This window comes from Panthera leo, chromosome B2, assembly GCF_018350215.1.
Source record: "Panthera leo isolate Ple1 chromosome B2, P.leo_Ple1_pat1.1, whole genome shotgun sequence".
Classification (NCBI taxonomy): domain Eukaryota; kingdom Metazoa; phylum Chordata; class Mammalia; order Carnivora; family Felidae; genus Panthera; species Panthera leo.
Window position 1 is genome coordinate 117,597,674 of NC_056683.1, and position 22,414 is coordinate 117,620,087.

Below are 22,414 nucleotides of genomic sequence, written 5' to 3' on the forward strand. Positions count from 1 at the left end.
CCACTATTGCACTCCTCAAAAGCTACCTCATCTTAAGTTTTCACTCAAGTCATAGTGAAGATTTCACTCATGATACTTAGGCCACCAGTCCAAGCAGGTGGCTGGTGTCAGGCTGCCTGCCGAGGCTTTTAGTGTTTAGGTCACCAAACTATCTCCTTTCTCTCACCACACACGGCGAGACTATTCAAGCCCCATTTAAAGGAAAAACCAAAGCACTTACCGATGCCATAAGTCGCAATTACCAGAGGATTATCATCTCCCAAACAAATTACTCCAAGAAGTGTGTGTAGAGAGAGGGTGCTAGGGCACAAGCCCCAACTGCAATGTTCGAAGGCGTTCCTGTGGTGAGGCTGTGTATCCAGAGCAACCAACCTATCCGGTTTTATGCTCCAAAGCAGCTTGAGGTGCAGTTACAAAAGCTTATCTTTACTATTTACTAGCTGAAGTTAATTCAACCACAGCTTACTTAGTATCAGAAGACCGCCATTTAGCAACAAGTAGCAAAGGCGGGGGGGGGGGGGGGGGTTGGTTAGGGGCAGTGGGGAAGGCTTGTTATTTATTCCATCTTGGAAAGAAATCTCCACGTGGGTATCATGCACTCTTAAGCACCAACACAACCTGATGTCTGCCAAAACTGGCCTAGCAGAAAGCATCAAGGGCACAGGAACCACAGGAATGAATCAAAAGCAGTCTTTCAGCAAGACCTCTGGTGTTCAAAAAGTATATTCTGAACACAGTTCTCCTTGGCCATGTAACGTATGCACTTATTCTTACCAAAGCTAATAAGTCCTATCACTGGTAACCCAGCTGAATAGGGCTAATACACCAAGGCACTTGTGGACTCAAATGCTCCTTGGTTACTATTCAAACACTCAGGCACTGTCAGAATCAGTAAATGCTCCCTTGCTCCTCAACTGAATCTTTTATTTGCAACTTAAGTATATGTTTGTATGGCCCAGACAATCTCAAAGGAGATGGAAATGAAACAGCTATTGGCTAAGAAAGCCTACCTTATTAGTTTTTTTTTTTTTTCTACTTTGAAATACGAGGCCCCCGGAAATATAGTTCAATTGGCTTTTTAAATAATTTCATTTTTCTACCCTATATCACCTTTGTGATAGGAGACTAGTACACAGGGACACAAGGGTTATACAACAAAAAACCATTTTAGTATTAATCTGAAATATTAAATATCAATGATTTTTGTAAGTGTAACGTAAGAAACAAAGTTGCCAGCAATATAATTTTTTTAATATTCTATTACTCAACTATAAATGGAGAATTTAAAGAAAAAAAAAATTTTGAAACTAGAAACATTTCCAACCATTTTGGAGTATGCTCATTTCCAAGGAACTTTCTAGAATTCAACTTATGAAAAAATATTTTGGCTTTAATCCTGAAATTACCATTATTCTCCCAGGGCACAGAGATAAATGAAAGCTCTAAGTAAAAATTTGTTTTAAAATGTAAGTATAAAGTACCTGGTGATATCTTCAGTCAACTGAGAAGGATCAGGAGGATAAAACTTCACATTAAAGGTGAACAGCCAAGGAGGATCTGTAATTATTAAATGTGGGTATTTACCCAACCAGCAGAATGACCACTTATTTTGATAAAAATTAAAGGTTAATGTTCAAACAGTACATACTACTTCCACTATAATGTCAGTTTGGAGAGTTTCATTGTTTGATTTTAAGAAAACTATTTACAAAAACAAAACAAAATATAAAAATTATACAAATAACCCACTATGAAAGAAAAACAGATTCCCTTTTTTTAAATAAACACTTACTAAAATACTTTCAATGTTTTGTATGGTGATATATTATGCAAAAATTTCAATATAACCTATATGTAATCATTCTGAAATAAGATTTGTTTTAACCACAGACTCTCCAGATGCCAAATATCTCCTACTGTTTAAAGAGAAAAAAAAAAAAAAAAAAAGTATTTTAGGATTTACACATTGTTGACAGAAGGGAGATAATGATCAATTGATCACTATAGCTATTCAAGAAAATGATTAATGGTCTCTTAATCCCATAACGAAATCTCAAAGAAGGGAGTAGTAAAACATCACAATACTTTATTTTTATTTATTTTTTTTTAAGTTTATTTATTTATTTTCAGAGAGAGAGAGTAAGGGAGGGACAGAGAGAGAGGGAAAGAGAGAATCCCAAGCAGAGCCTGATGTGGGGCTTGAACCCACAAACCATGAGATCATGAGCCAAAACCAAGAGTTGGACACTCAACCAACTGAGCCACTTAGGTGCCCACACAATACTTTTTAATAGTGTTTATTTATTTATTTTGAGGGGGGAGGGGCAGAGAGAAAGAGAGAAGCAGAGAGGGAGAGAGAATCCCAAGCAGGCCCTCACTATCAGCACAGAGCCTGATGCGGAGCTCGAATTCACCCGTAAGATCATGACCTAAGCTGAAATCAAGAGTCGGATAGACGCTCATCCGACTGAGCCACACAGGCACCCCAAACATCACAATACTTTAAGACAATAAAATTATTCCCAGGGTTTACAGAGTAGGTGTAAGTATACTCCTATAGAACATATGCTTGGGCTGCACTGTGCCACAGAAGTGAATATAACAACCATCAGAAATGACTTATTAAAAGTTAAAACATTGCTATCTCTGCACTAATGTTTAACTAATGTTTGATATGTCCTACTTTGGATAGCTTTAAAGAAAAGAAAGAAAAAAACACACAACTCTGGGCAGAAGGCAAGTATTATTTTCCCTAAATGGATCCAAATAAATCCACTGGCCAGAATTCAGGGTTATGCTCAAAGTTCCTAGTATTTCTAAATAGAAACAAAGTATGTTCATGGTATTTCATTCCATCCACATTTGAAGGCCTCATGGTTGCTTTATTTCAGGGACTTGAAGAAAATTTTACTGAATCCCATTCTCTTTTCCAACATGTCCTTTTGTTCTCTTCTCACCATAAGTACACTAACTTCTCTCTCAGAAGTCAACCCGTATGTGTGGAATGGCTGCTAAGAACACACGTGCACCTGTATTGGATTTAGGTTCAGTGCCTCACCATTCCACTTCCAAAGCCAATCCTGAATTTCAGTTCTGTGTCACACATTTAAAATATCATAGGGGCGCCTGGGTGGCTCAGTGGGTTGAGCATCCGACTTCAGCTCAGGTCATGATCTCGCAGTTCGTGGGTTCAAGCACCACATCAGGCTCGCTGCTGTCAGTGTGGAACCCACTTAAGATCCTCCGTCCCCCATCTCTCTGCCTCTCCCCTTCTTGTACACACACTTGCTCTATCTCTCCCCCCAAAAAAAAAAAACATTTTAAAACACCTTTGAATAAATAAAAACAAAACAAAACAAAAACAAAGTAAAATAACATAAATGGGATATAGGACTTTCCTGAAGAGTGAGACTTCCCTGTCCTATATATAGTGCCATGTTGGGCGGGAATATGGACTTCTTCAGGGGGCTGCTAACCCATAATTAAGCTAAGTCACCATAGGGTTATCACTTCCTAATGGATCCTTATTTTTTGTTTTCTGGGTATTAATTAACAAGAGCACGTGCTTGCCTGGATAGGACTACAGGGATGAGTTTCTAATAGAACATTTATATTTTAGCCCTAGTAATGCTATACTTTTAGGGGCACCTGGGTGACTCAGTCAGTTGAGAATCCAACTCTTGATTTCAGCTCAGGTCATGATCCCACACTTGTGGGATCAAGCCCCGAGTAGGGCTCCATGCTAAGCATCGCATCTGCTTAAGATTCTCTCTCTCTTCCTCTCTCCCTCCCCTGCTCAGGCTCACTTACTCTCTCAAAAATAAATAAGTTAAAAAAAAAATGCTAAACTTGGGGTGCCTGGATGGCTCAGGTGGTTAAGTGTCTGACTCCTGATCTCAGCTCAGGTCCCGATGTCAGGGTCGTGAGTTCAAGCCCCATGTTGGGCTCTGCATGGGTGTGAAGCCTACTTAAATAAAACCAGAAAATTTAAAAAAATATATATATATATATTTTTTTATTTTTATTTATTTTATATATATATTTATATATATATTATATATATATATATTTTATATTTATATATTTATATTATATTTATATATTTATATATATATATGGATCATGTATATAGCAATCACATGCAGGTCTCATATATATAGTCTGATCTGTGTACATCTGAAGAAAATTTCAAGGCAAATTTTAAACAGGAACCAACAGGCTGTTGGTTTTCAAAAGCAACTGAAAAAAAGATTAATGTTTACCTTTGCTAATTGCCCATTAACTGAAAAGTAACAATAAAAGCCTGGCATTGGCTGGGTGAAGATAAAACATGCAGTTCTTTCGTCCACTTTAACACAAGCAGAAAGGAAGAGGTCAAGGCAAAAGCTAAGACTTCATGTTTCCAGCCTACTTGCACCATCAGGACAGGACAGGATTCCATTTAGAAACTAGCTCCAAATCATCTGAGAAAGCCAGATCCTACTTGTTACTGTTATCCCTCTTGCCAAACCACAAGGGCAAAAGTCCTGAATAACTCTAAAAAAAACTTCACAAACCATCAAAACACAAGACCATGATTCATAATCAGCAGGAGTCTTGCCTTCCAAAAATCAGCAACCTCCATGGCTCTGAAACGAGTGGCATACGAACATAATCAAACAAAAGCCAAAACAAAACCATAGGAAGCAACTCAATGGAACATCAATCAGGTTTCAGCGGTTATCCTATTCTATGGTTTGGGTCACTTGGAAGCTCTGGTTTCAGATAAAGTGAAAGAACCAGGCATCCGTACCTTTCCGAATTCATGCACTCTACAGTTGTGTAGGACAACCATACAAAAGACAAGGGAAAAGTGCCAAGGCTCTCTGATACACCGTGGAAGCAACTGTAAACATAACATTTCTGTGTCTAATCACTCCTTTTTTTTTTCTTCCCTTTTCCATTATGAAGCAAGTATAAATAGATGCAACACCCAGATAATAAATGCAAGGGGAAAGAGGAGGGCTGCTGGAAAGCCAGGGACAATAGTCAAGAGACAGAGTGACCAACCATTCCAGGTTACTTGGGACTGTTTGAGTTTTAGCACTGTAAGTCTGACATCCTAAGAGACCCCTGTCCAGGGCAAATCAGGAAGGTCATTCTCTTCAAAAATACTTTTTTTTTTTCCCCCTGAAGGAAAAGATGAGTTTTCAAGGAGAAGAAATGGGCAAAATAAGGTAGACGCTCAAAATTTCAAACAGGAGCAGAGAAGGGAAGAAAGGATAGGAAAACTACTTAAAAGATTAATGATTTCAGGGAAAAAGAAAACTAATGTGGAGTGCCTAAAATGAGAGAAGATAGATGGTAAGGAACAGAAGGGAAACACACAGATTTGTTCTGGTGTGTTGATGCCAGGAAGAATAAGTAGGGGGAGGAAAGCAAACAGCCTACCCTGGGTAGGCCGGCGCTCAGGGAAACGCTTTCTCCCACGACAGCTCTGGGGGCCCCCCGTCCAGAAGGGCTGCTGAGAATCCTGTTCTCCTGTCTGAAAATTCCAGCTGTTCGTGGCTCTCTACCTTTTCTGCCTTGGTCATCCACCCGCCCGGAAGTCAATTAAGGATCCAAATCCTCCAGAGACTTTTCTGTGGTGATGATACCTCCTGGCACAGACATCTGAAAGCCAGGCACAGGCAAGACCAGGGCCTGTGGAGGGAGCTGGAGCTGGTGAGGGGGAGACCCCGAAAGTCACTTTGGGAGTCTGCCATGACAGCAAACAGGCAACGGAAGAAAGAGCCAAGCCGCACTGACTAGAAACCCAGACTCAAAGAGCACACGGCACGGCCCTGAGTGGCAGAACGACGTTGGAGAGAAGGCAGGGACCGCAGAGGATGGAAGAGATGACTCTCTGTGCTTTTCCGCCCCGAGTCTGCACTCCAGTACATCTATGAACAGTGAGCGTGTCTACGCCTCTGGGGCCAGAGACAAGCCTGTTAATTAAACTAATTACACACTTCCAAAACAAAGCAAACGAAGCAATGGTAACTGGTCGCCTGGAGTAAAATTTACATAACAGTGAAAGTTACAGACAAGCAGTGTCTACACTGGTAGACGGCCACCGTGAGGGAATATTTAGGACCAGAAGGTTAGGACCTCTAGACCAGAAGAGTCCCGAAGCCACGCACAAAATAAAGTCACGAGGCAAGAAAAATATTGTTTCCTCAACTTTGTCTATGATATACATGCAAAATACAGCTGATCATTCCATCATTATTTTAGTAGTCCAGTCTACATTCCTCTGAATTTGATTAAAGACAGAAATAGATATAAAGATGAACTCAGAAGTATGATTATTTAAATACTCACTTCGTAGCTGTCTCTTTATTTCTTTTGCAGGATCTAGCCAGTTCTACAGGGGGAGGGAAAAAAAAAAAAAAAAAGGTTAATTAAGCCATAAAACATACTCCAGTCCAAAACGGAACAGTTTACAGTTCACATACTTGAGTGTAAACATAAATTCCTATTCAAAGCAGCTTTCACCCATTAGCATTCCACGGGGCTAAATATTGATTTGTTTTTGAATGTGTGTGTTATAAATAAAACATTAAAACACTTTTGAGGTGGGTCTCTTGGGCCTCATTTTCTTGGATCTGAAATCAAATATCTATCCAAATGATTAGATACAATATATCTACACAGTCTTTGTTCCATAGAACTCCAGCAAATAGCCCCTGCGGACAATGAAATGAGAGCCTCTGTCAAGAACGTAATTGGCTCTTAAAAGTGTATACATCAAACACAGTTATCTCAACTCCTAAAGCCAACTTCTCCTCAAACTTTCTTTTCCCCCATACCGTACAATGCTACCGAGAATACCATCAGATTGGAACTGATCGTTTCCTTCCTGCTCTTCATATAACATCCTTTTTAAACTTCATGCCAAGTTGCAAGTCAAATCATAAGGAACTCCCTTTCACTTCCCCCCTTTCTACCCTTTGAGAAAGTTAACAAAAAGATTCTAGGAAACTACTATAATATCTTAAAGCAAAAATCACCAAATTTGAACTACTAAGTTCAAACCACCTGAGGACATTAAACATTTGTCTTTTCCAGTTATCAGCAAAGATCCATCCAAAAAAAACTTTTATGTAATTTTTGTCTCTATTTTTTTAAACTTCTCCCACCTTATCCTTAAGTCATACCTCTCAATTAAAGTTTACCCTACTTGGGGGTGCCTGGGTGGCTCAGTAGGTTAAGTGTCTGACTTCGGCTCAGGTCATGATCTCATGGTCTGTGGGTTCGAACCCTGTGTCGGGCTCTGTGCCGACAGCTGAGCCCGGAGCCTGCTTCAGATTCTGTGTCCCCTCTCTCTCTGCCCCTCCCTTGCTCATGCTCTGTCTCTCTCTCTCTCTCAAAAATAAACAAACACTAAAAAAAAAAAAAAAAAAAAAGTCTACCCTACTTCATCTTCACTAACGCAGGAGAACAAATTTTTTGAGATACATTTTTTTTTTTTTCTGATTGAAACAGTTGAGCCTTGAACAATGTGGAGGTTAGGGGTGCTGACCCCCATACAGTCAAAAATCCACATATAAATTTTAACTCCCCCAAAACTTAACTACTATAAGATTACTATTGACCAGAAGCCTTACCAATAACATAAAGTCATTTAATGCATATTTCGTATACTATATACAATATTCTTAAAAAGAATAGAAATTCTTTAATTCTTAAAAAGAAAAGAAAATGTTCAAATCATGAGAAAATACACAACTGTACTGTATTTATTGAAAGAAAACTGCGTGTAAGTGGATCCGCACAGTTCAAACCCACGTTATTTAAGGGTCAATTATAATTGGCTTTACAAGAAATAAGTTTCATTCATTCCAAAAGTATCCAAAGTAATGTACTGTAATATCTGTGCTGAAACAGAATTTTCTTCAGATATATAAAGCAAACAATGAAGATGTTTGTTGTTAGGTAGAAAATAAGAGCCTTCTGTCTTAACAATATATTGAACTGGTCAACAGAACATTAACTTAACACTATTTAAAAGTAGTAACAGGATGCTTTGAAAACAAAGCTGCATGGACCCCTGTGGCTTTTACTACACGACTCACGGCTTGCACTCAGCAGCAAGGATCTAAGGTGGGCATGTCCTACACTAACACTGGCTATATTCAAACGTCTCAATAAAGAGCTACCAGAGCTTGGTTGGGTTTCCTATTACTGGTGTCCCAGCTGCATGGCCCATTGATGTGAAGGGCCAGCAGGCGCTCCAATGGTACCTCCAGTGCTATGTCGGGGAGCAGCTCTAATTCTCCCCTTAGAAAAAAGCCTGGCATTCAGCTTCCTTGCCCGGCAGCTGCTGTCCCCACAACAGCTGGCTCACAAATGGCCGGCTATGATGAGTGCACAAGAATGAGAAAAACACATCTTTCAGTCTCTAGCCCAGACAGGGGGAAGCCAGGGAAGAGGCGAAGGAGGGTCACATGTGTTAGGGCATTTCATCTATAAACAGAGAAAGAAGAGAGTAGAAGGGAAACTACTTAACTGGTCTTAAACGACCAGACAGACCCTTCCAGAGCTCCGGTTTCATTACGTGACAGTTGTTACAGATGCCTGCTGGAGAAGGCGGAGGAGAATGGCAGGAGCGACATCATCTTCTGTGACCCCAAGGAATAACGCCATGTCCCAGTCATTCCGCATACTCCATTCTTGCCTGCAGTATCAATTTCTTGTACAAGTTACCCGACAGGTTTCTGCACAGCATGGAGAGAGTCAAAGAGCCCTACAGACCCAGGAGAATGAGGGACCAGTTTCTGTGCACCAGCCAGCCAAATTCAGACTGACTGCCATTCTCAGGCCACTTTCCACAGTACTGCCAGCCAGAATATTAGAAGACTGAAGTGGCTTCTCCCCTTTATTACAGACCCCTATCCAAATACAAAGCGGGCTAAGTTTACCTGATGTGATCAAAGACCAGCAGCAGAAGTGACTCCTGCCATCCGCCTACTGGTTTTCCCTCTGCTAACCACGCTCACTGCCACACTGTGAGTTCCACTCGCAAGGAGGAGGTGGTCCTCCCCTCCATAGCACAACTTTGCAAGGTCAGTGAGGGACCACATTACTTGTATCCTCCATAGTGCTTAGCAGGTGCAGGCAACCAGCAAGTACTAAATCAGTATCTGTTGACAGATATCTGCCCACTGCCATGCACTGGTCATCTTAAAAGACCACAAGTTACAGTATTCTTATCAGATTTGCTTTTATTTGAATGGTTATGATCCTGAATGGGATACAATTTTATTGCCTAGAGTAATAAATTCATAAGTAAAAAAAAATGACAATATGAGTTTTAAAAGAAATACAAGTCTATTATCTGCGTTATCAATTACAAAAAAATAAATATATAACTCATAAACAGATAACAAATAAAAATACACTTCTCAGTCTTGACACTTGAGGAGTGCCAGATGGATCAAGAAACAAACACAAAAGGAGGGAAAAAGACACCAGAGAATGACGTAAATGCATGCGAGAATGTGTGTATGCACGCAAGCACTCATGTGCATGCACACAAACACACACACACACACACACACACGATAGATTATGGTGCATAATTTCCAATTGTTTTTAAAGATTTGGCTGCCACATATATAGGCTTTGGAACTGGAGCTACATGGAGTCAAATTCTGGCTTTCACCAAGTCTATGACCTTGGGCTCATTCTTCACTTTCTTAAGCCTCTGATTCCTCAATTCTAAGATGAGGATCAAAACAGGTCCCTCATAGGGTAGTTCTTTTCAACTCTTCAACCGCCTCCTGAAGAGGAAGTACTTATGCAAAGTACTTTACCCAATGCCTTCAACACATGGGCTTTTTTATAATCATAAACTGGCCTATCACCTCTGGGTATATATCTCTTCTTCACATAATTTTATATTTCCAAAGGTGGGGTGTTATATATATTAAAGAAGTTACTATTTATGTGAATGTTACTACCCAGAAAAAGTTAACAAATCAGACACACTGTATTCATGGGCCAGATGAAATAAAAATCGGACCCCTCTTTCCTTAAAGAAAATTGTCTAATATTTGCCCTTTCTACAAAGCTACCCTACTACAGTGAAGAATCTTCCTGGAAACAAAGGCAACACATACCCCTTCTCATGAAAATAATTACCAGTATGACTAACACATACATTGAAGCGTTTGGACTAAAGTATTATCTAGCTAAGCTTTACTAAGTTTTGCCTGGTAAGAATCCATCTGGCAAATTTGTTAACACAGATTTACCCACTACCCTCCTGAAACATTCTCCAGGAAAGGGGCCTGAGAATCTCTATTTTAAGTGACAGCTCCAGGCAATTCATAATCAGGCAAGATCAGGATTTTTCTCAGTGTTTAGAAAACTTTAAGGTACACATAACAAATGCAAAACTAAAAAGACCTAAAATCCACACTGGATTTCAATAAAATGTATCTTGGCTTATTAAAAATAAAAGTAAAGTACTTTGCCAGCTACACTTATGGGCAGGGACATTCATTCATTCAATTTGGTATCCCTTCTCCTCACCTTCCCCTTTTTACCTCCACTCTGTACCAAAAGTATGAACCCAATATAGATATTTATTTTCTGAATATCATGTAAACCAAGGAATAAATAAAAATTACAAGGAATCCTATCACAGGCTTCCAACAGAAGTAAACTAAAATTAAAATGGGGTCCTAGAATATTATCAACTCATCTCAGAACACAAAACTGGAAGACTATGACTCAGTTGGGGGAAAAAAGTAACATCTTTACTTTCACTAGCCTCTAACTGAAATCTAGCATTACCATCAATTATGAATGTGGGAGAAAAAGTCCTGGTTAATATCAGCACTACCTTTACCTCTGTCACTTGTAGCAATCAAAAATACTTCCATATTCCACTATAGTTAGATATTGGTGACCATCCCAAATTTAATATTTTCAGAATATTGTTTATTTCTTGACTTCCTCTATAGGCCTCTGCATTTTATTATATAGTTAAATCACTATTCTGAGAAGCAGCCCGCAGAATTCATTAGACAGCCAAAGGAATTAATGGCACAAAAAAGGTTAAGGACAAAAACCTGCATTAGAAGATTATAGAAATTTAACTAAGTAGCAAAGCAAATATCTGCACACATTGTTCTTTTAATGCTGATTTATTTACTTTGAGAGAGAGCACGAGCAGGGGAGGGGCAGAAAGAGGGAGAAAAAGAATCCCAAGCAGGCTCCATGCTGCCAATGCAGAGTCCGATGTAGAGCTCAAACTCTCAAACCACGAGATCATCACCTGAGCCAAAACCAAGAGTCAGACGCTTTATCAACTGAGCCACCTAGCCGCCCCCAAGTGAAAAGTCTTTTCTAGACATTTTCAATACCTGTTACCAGAAAAAGGGTTAAATAAAGATGAGTTTCAATTCTCCTCTAACAACAAAAACATCTAGGAAAATATAAAACCCTGATTAAGAATTATTATATTTAGATTCATAGGATGCTGGTGTTAAGAAAATCCTCAGAGACTATATGGTCCAAAAGTCCTTGTATAACGGGAATGGCTTAACTCCTGCCTAAGTGACTATGGTTGTTGGCACACTTCTCAAATGTGAGCCACTGGCTTTTGCTACATTCCAAACTTCTACCGTCCTGTCACCTCAAAAGGATATTTGATCTCCGAGATCAGCGCTTCTCAAGCCTCAAAAGGTTTTCCTGAATCACCTGAAGATCTAGTCAAACTGCAGACTACAATTCGGTAAGTTCTATAGTACGGACCCGGAATTTTCCTTTTTAACAATCTTCCAGGTAGTGCCAGTGCTGGGGGCACCCTTGGAGTAGTATAGCCCTAGATTTCTTTCAATGTCTCTTCCTAAAAGTCAGATGCACAGAGACATTTTTCAAGACCGTCAACTGGCTTAACAGGTAGATGCCCAGACTTCACTGGCTAAATATTCTATTTTTATTTCTATTTTATAAACATTCTACAGCCTCCTGTAGAAAGCCCTAGCAGATGGTGGCTTCCATGTGCCTACATGTAAGTATTTCTTTCTCTACCCCATCACACTAAACAGCTGTATCAAATAATGCCAAGACCTACAGTCGTCATTCCACCAAGGTGCTAACCACTTTCGCCCGACAAAGAGGAACAGCCAGGCCCATCAACCAGCAACAGCCCACAAGCAGTCCAAGGGTGTGGTTGTCTGGGCCGCAGGCCACTGAGCACCACAGACCTAGATAATGACCCAGGATACTGTCACAAAATCTGTCTCCGAGTCCCTTTCCCCCCCAAAAGCCATCCAACTCGCCTAATACCCTTTCAGGCTGGATGCAAAGATCACAGAAGTTTTTTTCCAAATGCTTAGCTGTGCCCTCCTCACTTTCGGTGGTTGTCAACTTGGCCAGGTGAGAGAAGTTAAATTCATCCGACCCTGCATTACCAAATGTTAAAAGCATAAGCTTACCTAAGATCTGCATTTTTCTCTTAGGAATTTATAGTGCTGAAGCAGGTCCCCTTTATTATACCTCGGCCTAAATGAGGTCTAATAGAACACTGCCCTAATGCTGGCATTAGCAGGAAAGTTCCAGGCTTTCTACATTAGAGCAAAATGTTCACTACACACCTGGGAGAACGTGATTCAACTCTTGTCTGTGGTACGAGAATGTACAACTGGATTGAATATAGAATTTTATTAAAGAATAGTTTATATATGACAAACAGCGTATTTGAGTTTTTAGTTCTGTTTTCCGGAGGGAAATGGACAGGCTATCAGACAGACACTTTAATCAATTTTCATAAAGTTAGCTGTGGATATCAACTACACTTCTAACAAGCTCCTCTTTCAATATGGCTTGAAGCAAAATAACAATCCCTGGGCTAGATGCCAAACTCTATTAACATCAAAAATTCAAGACAATGTTTTTCCCTTTAAAGAGAGTCCAAAACCCTTAATGATGGTTCCAGTTAGACATGAATACAAGAACTATATGGACTTGAAATTCCATACATAAACGAGTAACATGTTGCTTGATTCCACAAATTTTTAATGGCATTTTCCATAGTAAAGTTTACATAAAACTTCAAGAGACATTAAAAAGTTCTAACAGTAATAATGATAGATTTTCATACTTAGAGTAAATTGAAAAGCTTCCAACTCAAGATCTCAACCATGAGAAAGTACTACACTAAAATCAAAGGAGAGTTTAGATTTTTTTCTCCATGGAAAATTTTTATACAAATAACCATAGCTTTACCTCACCTTCAGTTTATAATATGTTGAAATAAGTGATTGAAACTTCTATAAATAGAGATAATATTCAGCATGAAAAAGCCAGCAGCTTAAATTCCTGTATGCTATAGTATCCTATTGTTGAAACTACGTGGGTTTCAAACACAATAGGACTGATTAAGCCAAGCTGATACAATGGTAATAACATCCTTCGGAAAAAATTAGGACACCATTCAAGTCTATATTAGAAAAATAAGAGTCCTTTTGCCTAGATGTCTTGAGGACTGGGTTTTGTCTACGTGAGAATGAATAAAAAATATAAAAGTCATGAAAGCAAATCAGATTATACATGAATAATTAAGTATACTGCCAATTACATGTAAGCATTAAATTTCCTGAGGTTAGAAATTTCAGAAAGCACAGCCAGTTGTTTATTCTTCTTATGTTCTTTGGTTAAAGCCTAGATAGAAGTGTGTGCCTAATCATTATATGGGCATTTTCATCCCCACTTCATAAGAGAAACTGCAAAAGAAAATAAGGAATTAAGAGATATAGAACCCCTCCAAACTTAACCTTATACTAATATTCTCTGCCTCAATGACCTGAGACTCTCCTCAACTCCAGCCATACCTTCTCATCCTGAACACTAGGTCTTCTCATCACACAGTGTCCTCCACCCTCACTAGATTTCATCATCCCATTCTCAGATACAACCCTTTCCTCTCCTGCTAAGTTTTCTACCCATTAATTCTCACAGTACCTAATCTTCAGCTTCCTTGGACTTTCATCCTTTGGCCCCCAGCCATCTTCTCCCAACCTACTAGCCCATTTCAGCTTCGGTTATGTTCCTTCCTGGGTCTCTGGTGAATAAGCAGCTGGATTACCATCTCAGCAGCATCTCCAGTTTTCTAGATCTTCTGTCCATCTTACCATCACCATTGTGAACACACCCAACTGGGAACCGCTATGATACTCCAGTTCTCCACTATTAGACCCAGGGTGCAGATGGCAATTAGAGAAAAACACCAATGTATTCTGTTGCCATCACAATTGTATGATCTCCAATCTCGGCTGAACTGTCAACAGCAATCCACATACTTGTCCTTAGTAGTCTGCCTCTCTGGGTCCCCAGTGCTACCCCCTAGTCACTCTTAGCAGACAATTTCACCCTCTATTTCTCAGAGCTTTGAGGCTGCACTTCACTTAACTAAGATTTACTTACAGATACACCACTCCTGGTCTTCCTTCTTGCAGACTCAGGGGATGAGGCTGCCCTCTTTATTCAAAGCTTATCCTCTTTCTCTTCTCCACTTCAGGAGTTTCCATCATCATTCCTTTTCCTCTCGCTCCAACCGCACCCTCTCCTTGGACATTCCCACAGCCAAGGTCGAAGTTCTTTCCATCCAAGCAAATCAGTCAACCCCCAAAATCCTTAGTAAACACTCTGTGCTGTCATACATAATAGCCACCAGTCATAAGAGGCTACTTAAATTTAAATTTGTACAACTGAATAAAATTCCACTTCACTTCTTCTGTCACACCAGCCATATTTCAAGGGATCAATAGCCATCTGTGGCTAGTAGCTGCCATATTAGATAGAGCAGGTCTAGAACATCTCATCGTCATGAAAAGTTCTATTGGACTGTGCTGGTCTATATCCTGTTGTATCATTCTCCCACCTGTCCTCTTCAAAGCCAGCCTTCCTTAAACACTAGTTTATGCTCACTCTCACATTCCTTACTGTTAACTTTCCTCAGCCCTCACCCACTCCCTGATCCCTAATCATCATCTAGCCAACAACCTACATGCACTTCCAACTTAGAAAAATGAAAATGAGATTTCCTCTCTGCTCCCAACCCCAAACTGCTGCTCCTCCTCCAAAGTCCCCATGTAAGAGTCTCCAACCAGCTCCCCAAGCCCCAAATGTGGAACTTAACCCCAACCCCTCCCCCCATTGCCTTTATGCCACAGAGATGAGGAGTCACAAAGTCCTACAGACATTACCTACTCAGTACCTCTGCCCTTCATCTTCACTCCTAATGTCATTGCCCTAGTTTCCACCATCCCTGGACTAGATGACGGACCTTCTTCTGCCTCCGGTCTCAGTCACCTATGATCTCCGTTCACAACCCGAACAGGTTATTCTTTCTGAAATGCAAATCTGACCGTGTCACTTTCTTCATAAAAACCCTTCACATCAGAATATCTAGATTCCTTAGCACAAGATACAAGGCTTTCCAAAAAATGTTCTTTGCCTAGCTTTCCCATGATCGCCAACACTCTCCACAAAGCCACCCCAAATTAACCCATGATGTAAGTTAAAACACTGCTTGCTGAGAAAACACAGCTTCAAGACAAGTACCCAACTTTTCTTAAGCAAGTTCCACACCAGGCATGGGAGCCCAACACAGAGCTCAAACTTACCACCCTGAGATCAAGACCTAAGCGGAGATAAAGAGTTGGACACTTAACCGACTGAGCCACCCAGGCGCCCTCCCAACAACTCCTTGTAACTTGCCAATCGCTCACAGGTCCCTCCTATACAGAGACTCTGAAACTGCCTCATCCCCAGCCCTGTCAAGCAACTTGAAATTGCTCCCACACACCACCCTCATTCATGCTGGAGAGATTACTTTTCTTCTGTGCAGGATGTCCCTTGCCTGTCCACATTCGGAGTATTTGTCACAATTCTCATTTTCTATAATAGAATGTTAATATTAAAGGGCTAATATCATTTCCAAAGTTTATAGATTTGCCCTTACACAACAATTTAAAATTTTCATATCACAGGCCCTTGTCGGGTAATAAAAGTGCCCTCTATCTAGTTACTGATAAATGCCCAGCTGGTATTTAGGACAGGGTATGTTAAGTTGTGTCATGGAACTGAGATTACTAGAAGTGTATCTACTTGGGTAATATTAGCCTGACTGCTATGGTCAGAAGGTTTGTGTCCCCCTAAAATTCCTATGTTGAAATCCTAGTGTCCAATGTGATGGTACTAAGAGGTGGGGCCTCTGGGGGTAATTGGGTCATGAGAGTGGAACCCTCATATTGGGATTAGCACCCTTACAAAAGAGGCTCCAGAGAAGTCCCTCATCCTTTCCACCATGTAAGGACACATCAAGAAGGCATGGTTTGTGAACCAGGGAAGCAGATCCTTACCAGATACTAAATCTGCTGAGGCCCTGATCTTGAACTTCCAACCCTCCAGAAATGTGAAAAATTCCTGTTTTGATAAGCCACCCAGTCTCTGACAGTTTGTGATAGCAGCCCAAATGGACTAAGACACTGACCAAAAAGTTAATCTATTTTCTGTCCCAAAATACGTGAGGGACAGGACGTATCCCATCTACTTAACACAGCACAAGACATCCTGCAATATCCCATTTATAAACAGTGATAGCACCATTTTTAATCGGGGAAGAGGGAGCCTAAATGGGGGGGGGGGGGGGGGAGGGGCACATGTGGGTACATGTGTGTAGTGAACAGTACGTAAGACTGGACAGGAGAAAAATGAAATTCTTAGTTGGAAATTCATCTCCCAGGTGATTCTGCCAAGAAGGGAAAAGTTCCTTTAAGGAAGCACTGCCAAGGAATCTCACAGAATCACTGTCAGTAAGTCGGGTCACCCTTAAATTTATTGACACCATTATAGAAACATCAGCTGGAGAATTCACACTGGGAACGTAGTCCATAGTATCCTTCAACAACCCATATATGAAGTCTTGCAGGATGTCTTTTAGAATTGCGTAAGATGAAAAATCCCTCCAAGGCAAGACGATATTCTTCCATTTTTCCAGTCATGATAGCTATAAAATAGCATACCCATTTTTATGCCTTGACAGAAAATTAAAAATTGTTGCATTTTCTATTTTTTTTCCTTCCTAGTTTACCCAGTTCTGAACCATACTGTTACTATTCATTGGCTAGGTGACCTTGGGTGAATTATTTAACTTCTCTATGCCTCATCTTTCTGTGTTTACAAAGTGTGGTTCGTAATACCAACCTTTCGGGGTTCTGAAAACTACAGGAGACAACACTTGTAAAGTGCTAGAACACAACCTGGTGCATTGTGAGAATCCCAGAATGATTAGCTATTAATAGTCACCTCTATTTTATTCGGAACGTGTTTTATGATAAAAGCCACCTTGGATTCTTTTACAAATGAAGTTATAAATAAGTCTGCTTAACTACGAGCCTCAATATAAATATGATATTTCCATCCAGAAATAAAACTGCCCCACTGCACACTTTATTATTGAGATGGATTCCACCTGGAATGCCTGCTCCACACTAGCAGCCATTCTTCAAGGCATATATTAACAGCTTTTAGAAGAACAAGTAAGTTATCTGACCTAAAGTCAACATGATACTCGTGATACGCCCTGCCATCCCACGATGGGCCCTCCCCAACTCACTACATGGCACTTCCATCCATCCAAGAATCCAGACCCTCTTATTAGTGTTGGGTCATCCCTCACACCCAGTCAGCTGATGGATTCTACCTCTTTCCTCAATCGGTCTTCAATCATTTACTTGTCTTTCTCGACCACAATTTCACCTGAGGCCACTTCCTGCTTGGGGTGAGCAGTGCCGCTCATGTCCCTCTCCTCCCTGTCCCTCTCACGTCCCAAGCCCACCCACTTTGTGTCTCTCCTTAAACAGCATTCTCTCTCCTAGCTGTCTCAGCGTCAATATGCTCTCCTATAGAGCAGTAATCAAATGTTAGTAACTGTGTAACTCAGTTTTTCACAGTCTCCTCAACTGAAACGTAAGTGGGGACATCGTGACGGCAGGGTCTTTGTCTTAACTGTTTACTGCTAGATTCGCAGGAGTACCACTGCTTTGCACACAGGTAATTTTTTTTTAACCTAAAGTTTACCATCTTAACCATTTATTAGTATACAGTTGAGCAATGCTATACAACAGATTCTGAAATGCTTTCATTTTATAAAACTGAAACTCTATTCCCATTGAATGATCACTCCCCATTTTCCCCGTGCCCCAGTCCCTGGCAACACCATTCTACTTTTTGTTTCCATGAACTTGATCATGGATACTTCATTTAAGTGGAATCATAGTGCTTGTCCTTTTGTGACTGGTTTATTTCACTTAATATAATGTCCTCTAGCTTCATCCTTGTGACAGGATTTCCTTCCTTAAGGCTCAATAATATTCCATTCACCACATTTTGTATGGACAACGTTTTGTTTATCCAATTCATTGACTGATGGACACTGGATTGCTTCCACCTCTTGGCTATTGTGAATAATGTCACAATGAACGTGTGTGTGCAAATATCTCTTCAAGATGCTGCTTTCAATACTTTTGGATATACACCCAGAAGTGGGATTGCTAGATCATATAATTTCTAACATTTTGAGTAACCTCTGTACTATTTTCCATTATAGCTGCACCATTTTACATTCCCACCACCAGTGCTCAAGGATTCCAATTTCTTCATATCCTCACTAACTCTTCTTTTGTTTTCTTGCTGGTGGCCACACTAATGGGCGTGAGATGGCACAAAGGCACTATTTAATAGATATTTGTTAATGTCTAGATAGACGGAGGCCTCAAAGATAAAAAGGTATGGTCTCTGCCCTCAAGAAGTTCCTAGAGTAACAGGAAGATGGACATAAATAAGGTTTGTGCTGAATGTCTAGATAACAGATGGAAGAAACATCAACTCCCCTTGAGTTGGGAGCTGGAGGGATGGTGGTAGTAAATGGTCAAGGAAACTCTCATAGGGCAGGATACTTAAATGTTAAGTAGGCACTCAGATACAAAAAAGAATGGGAAGGGCATTCCAAAGGTAAAGAATAATATGTTCAAGCAGATATAGTATGGACCAATAAGGCTCCTGTTAGGAGAGAAATCTGGTGTGGACTGAATCCAGACCGTATGTGAGAGGTTACTGGAAAATGAAACGAAAGTGGAGCCTTGTAAGCCATACTAAGAGGATTAGATTGTATCCAGTAAATGGTGTTACACCAGGGAGAGCCAAGATCCAATGTGCACTTCAGAGAACTCAATCTAGCAGCAGTGTGAAGGAAGCATCACCATAGGGGCCTGGGGCCAGGCAGTTAATCCACATAGGAGGCTAACAAAATGGTCAAAGCAAGAGAGGACAGGGACCTAAACCAAAGCAAAACTGGATAGAGAGAACCAAGAGAAGGATGTTCGTGGGTAGAAAAGACAGAGCTTTTTGACTGATAAGCAATGGAAGGAGGTGGAAGGAATCTCTACCTAACTCTTCAGGGAACAGATGAAGTTTAAGGTGCAGATGGCCAGCTTGCTTGGAGACAATGGACTGCAGTGCAGTGTCCAGTAGGCAGCTAAATAGGAGTCGAAGATTCAGGTCAGAGATATGGATTAGACACATATATTGGAAGTTGTAAAAATAAAAACTAGTGAATCCTAGCTAAATACCACTCTTTCTTATGTAAATCTAGTGTTGCAGACATACCAGATGTCTTTATGTAGCATATCCTGTTTCTACTAACAGAACGTGTTTTCCTGCATATTTTACAACATGCTAAATGGTTTCCCTTTTTCCACACGGCTTAAATGCTTTTATGAATCTCCCCATATGTAGTCTCAGAAAAAGTGGATAACGATAGCCAATTCCCATCACTTTCTCTTTCATAGCTTTGCGGACCAGCAGAAGGCCCATGGTTGGAAACATTATCAAGACCACTTTTAATTTCAAGTCTAAAAAGAGCAACTAGTTTATTTAGTTGAATATCTAATTTGTTATTACTTCTGAAAAAAGTATTCTAAACAGAATTCTAGTAAGAATACTCACATACTATTCTGTAGGCAGGCATCCAATTTAATAGTCTTTGGCTTAAATGTGGAATTAAACCAATTAGGTATCAAGACTTTAAAAACTAAGCCAATTGAGAAACTTTAATTTATAGATAATTATCACCCTTAGTACCCTGTATTTCATTACCAGGACATATAAACAATGACAGCATGTGGGCAAATAACTTCACAGCCTATGTTCATCTACTATGTTGTGTTCTATTGACTGTGACGTAAAATGTCAGATGCTGGAAAGTACCTCCTTTGACTGTGACCAAATGCTCCGGGCATCCTCAGACAGAATGATCACAGTGAGTCTGTCCACAGGCACAATCTAACAGACTTGAGAGGGCTTCGCTCTAGGGCGCCAGAGGACCAAACCTTTACTCTTCACTCCTACACTCAGTATCTTCTTTACCATTAGTCAAAGTGAAGTAGAGAAGGAACAGTCCTTTCTTGACAATGAGGAAAGTGCTAGAGACTGAATGTTTGTCCTCCCCTCCCCCATTCATACCTTGAAACCTAATCCCCAATGTGACAGTATTTGGAGGTGGGGTCTTTAGGAGGTGATGAGATCATGAAGGTGCAACCCTCATGGATGAGAGTAGCATCCTTATAAAAGAGGCTCAGAGAGCTGCCTGTCCCTTCTGCCATGTGAGGTTACAGAAGGCACTACCTTTATGAACCAAGAAGTGGGCCATCACCAGACATAGAACCTGCTGGTATCTTGATCGTGGACTGCCCAGCCTTCCGGTGTTGTTTCTCAACCACTCACTCTATGGTACTTTGTTAGAAATGCCTAAATTGACTAAGACAGAAGGCTGCAGGTTAATTCTGGTTAATTGCCAGAATGAATTAATATCTCTCTAATTTACATATGAAACTGAAAAGTCCTGATGGTCCCCGGAATTGGCATTGAGCATTTAGAGGATTCTGATGCTCCTGCTTAGTGTCTTGGGAAACTCTTGGAGCACAGCAATCTCAACACACTTGATGTCAGGCAGATTTGCAGTGGGTCCTGGCAGCTCATATCTACCCAATCTGTGTCCAGATGGGCACCACCTCCTTTTTTGCCCTCAGTAACCCAAAACAGGGCAAGGAACACATTCACTCCACATGGCCACCACAGTCTGTACAGCAAGGCAAACGCTCTCTCCCCAGCCTCCAGGTAAGTACATTCCTTCTAAGATGCTTCCTTCCCTGTTTTAGGCATGCTTAACTCCCAGCATACAGGTGAATTCAAGAGCTAAAAATTCAACATAAAACATTTTAAAACAGTTCTTTTAGTCTCTAATAATTAACACAGGATGAGATATCCCATTCTGTCTGCTTATAGTATTAGTGGAAAAGCATGTACACTCACACAGTGGCAAAAAGTTATAGGTGATTCTCTCTATACAAGGTTTTAGTATTTAGCAAATTTCTACAATATAAAATATGTCAAAATAAATTATTTTAAAGCTAAAATCTTATACCACTTGAGGAAAAAAAATACAGTATTTTCCTAAGAAGAAACAAACAAACTTGAAATCATTTCACTTACTTTCTGTTCAGGGCTTTCCTGAAATAAAAGTCCAAAATAGTCCTTTTCCAAGAGATTGAGATGTTCGCACACTTTGTCAAATAACACTTGTCCCTTCGCACATTTCTGAGGGAAAAGAAATGACATCTTTACTTTTCAAGCACTAAAGATTCCATGAGTACTACAAATAAAGGACTTCACATCAGATAATATTATTTAGCATAATATATTTGTTTTCTAATCTCTTATAATACAAGAGTGATTAATAACCTTTTCACTTTAGAATCCTTCCTCCTCCCTACACAAGGCATACATTCTAAAATGAAGGAGTGATCAAATGCTTTACTTGCTACTCTATGAAAATATAAAACAGAATCAAAAAGTAAGATGCTAGGAGTTCACTTATTTTTATAATAGTACAAAAACAGAGACACCTGGGTGGCTTAGTCGATTAAGCATCCAACTTGGGCTCAGGTCATGATCTCGCAGTTTATGTGTTTGAGCCCTGTGTCAGGCTCTCTGTCAACTCAGAGCCTGAAGCCTGTTTTGGATTCTGTGTCTCCCTCTCGCTCTCCCTCTGCCCCTCTCCCACTTGTGCTCTCTCTCTAAAATAAGTAAACTTAAAAAATAAAGTAGTACAAAAACACGTCCAAACTGCCTCCCTCAAAATTCCTCAAGGTGGCTTATATTATATTTGTGAAATATACTCCCCCAGGAAAATCATTTAGCCCTATTCTTCAGTGGATCCTAACATGATTTATCCCATCAGTACTTAGGCTTTTTTGTTCCACAATTTGCAGAAGAGGAAAAAAAAAATTATTTTTCAATTCAAGCTATGCTTTTTCTC

At 40.2% G+C, this 22,414-nt stretch overlaps 1 protein-coding gene across 24 annotated transcripts in view; it reads right to left on the reverse strand.

Moving 5' to 3' along the window:
- EPB41L2 (erythrocyte membrane protein band 4.1 like 2) overlaps positions 1 to 22,414 on the reverse strand; it is a 219,757-nt gene that overhangs the window by 65,672 nt on the left and 131,671 nt on the right. For all 24 annotated transcript variants that reach the window (XR_006202828.1, XM_042939824.1, XM_042939821.1 and 21 more), the window contains 3 exons: positions 21,589 to 21,693; positions 6,343 to 6,385; positions 1,482 to 1,557 (listed from right to left, as the gene is read on the reverse strand). Coding sequence is in view for 23 of the 24 variants with exons in the window: in XM_042939824.1 (XP_042795758.1) it covers positions 1,482 to 1,557; positions 6,343 to 6,385; positions 21,589 to 21,693 (224 nt within the window). In the remaining variant the exon portion in view is untranslated. The remainder of the gene's footprint in view (positions 1 to 1,481; positions 1,558 to 6,342; positions 6,386 to 21,588; positions 21,694 to 22,414) is intronic.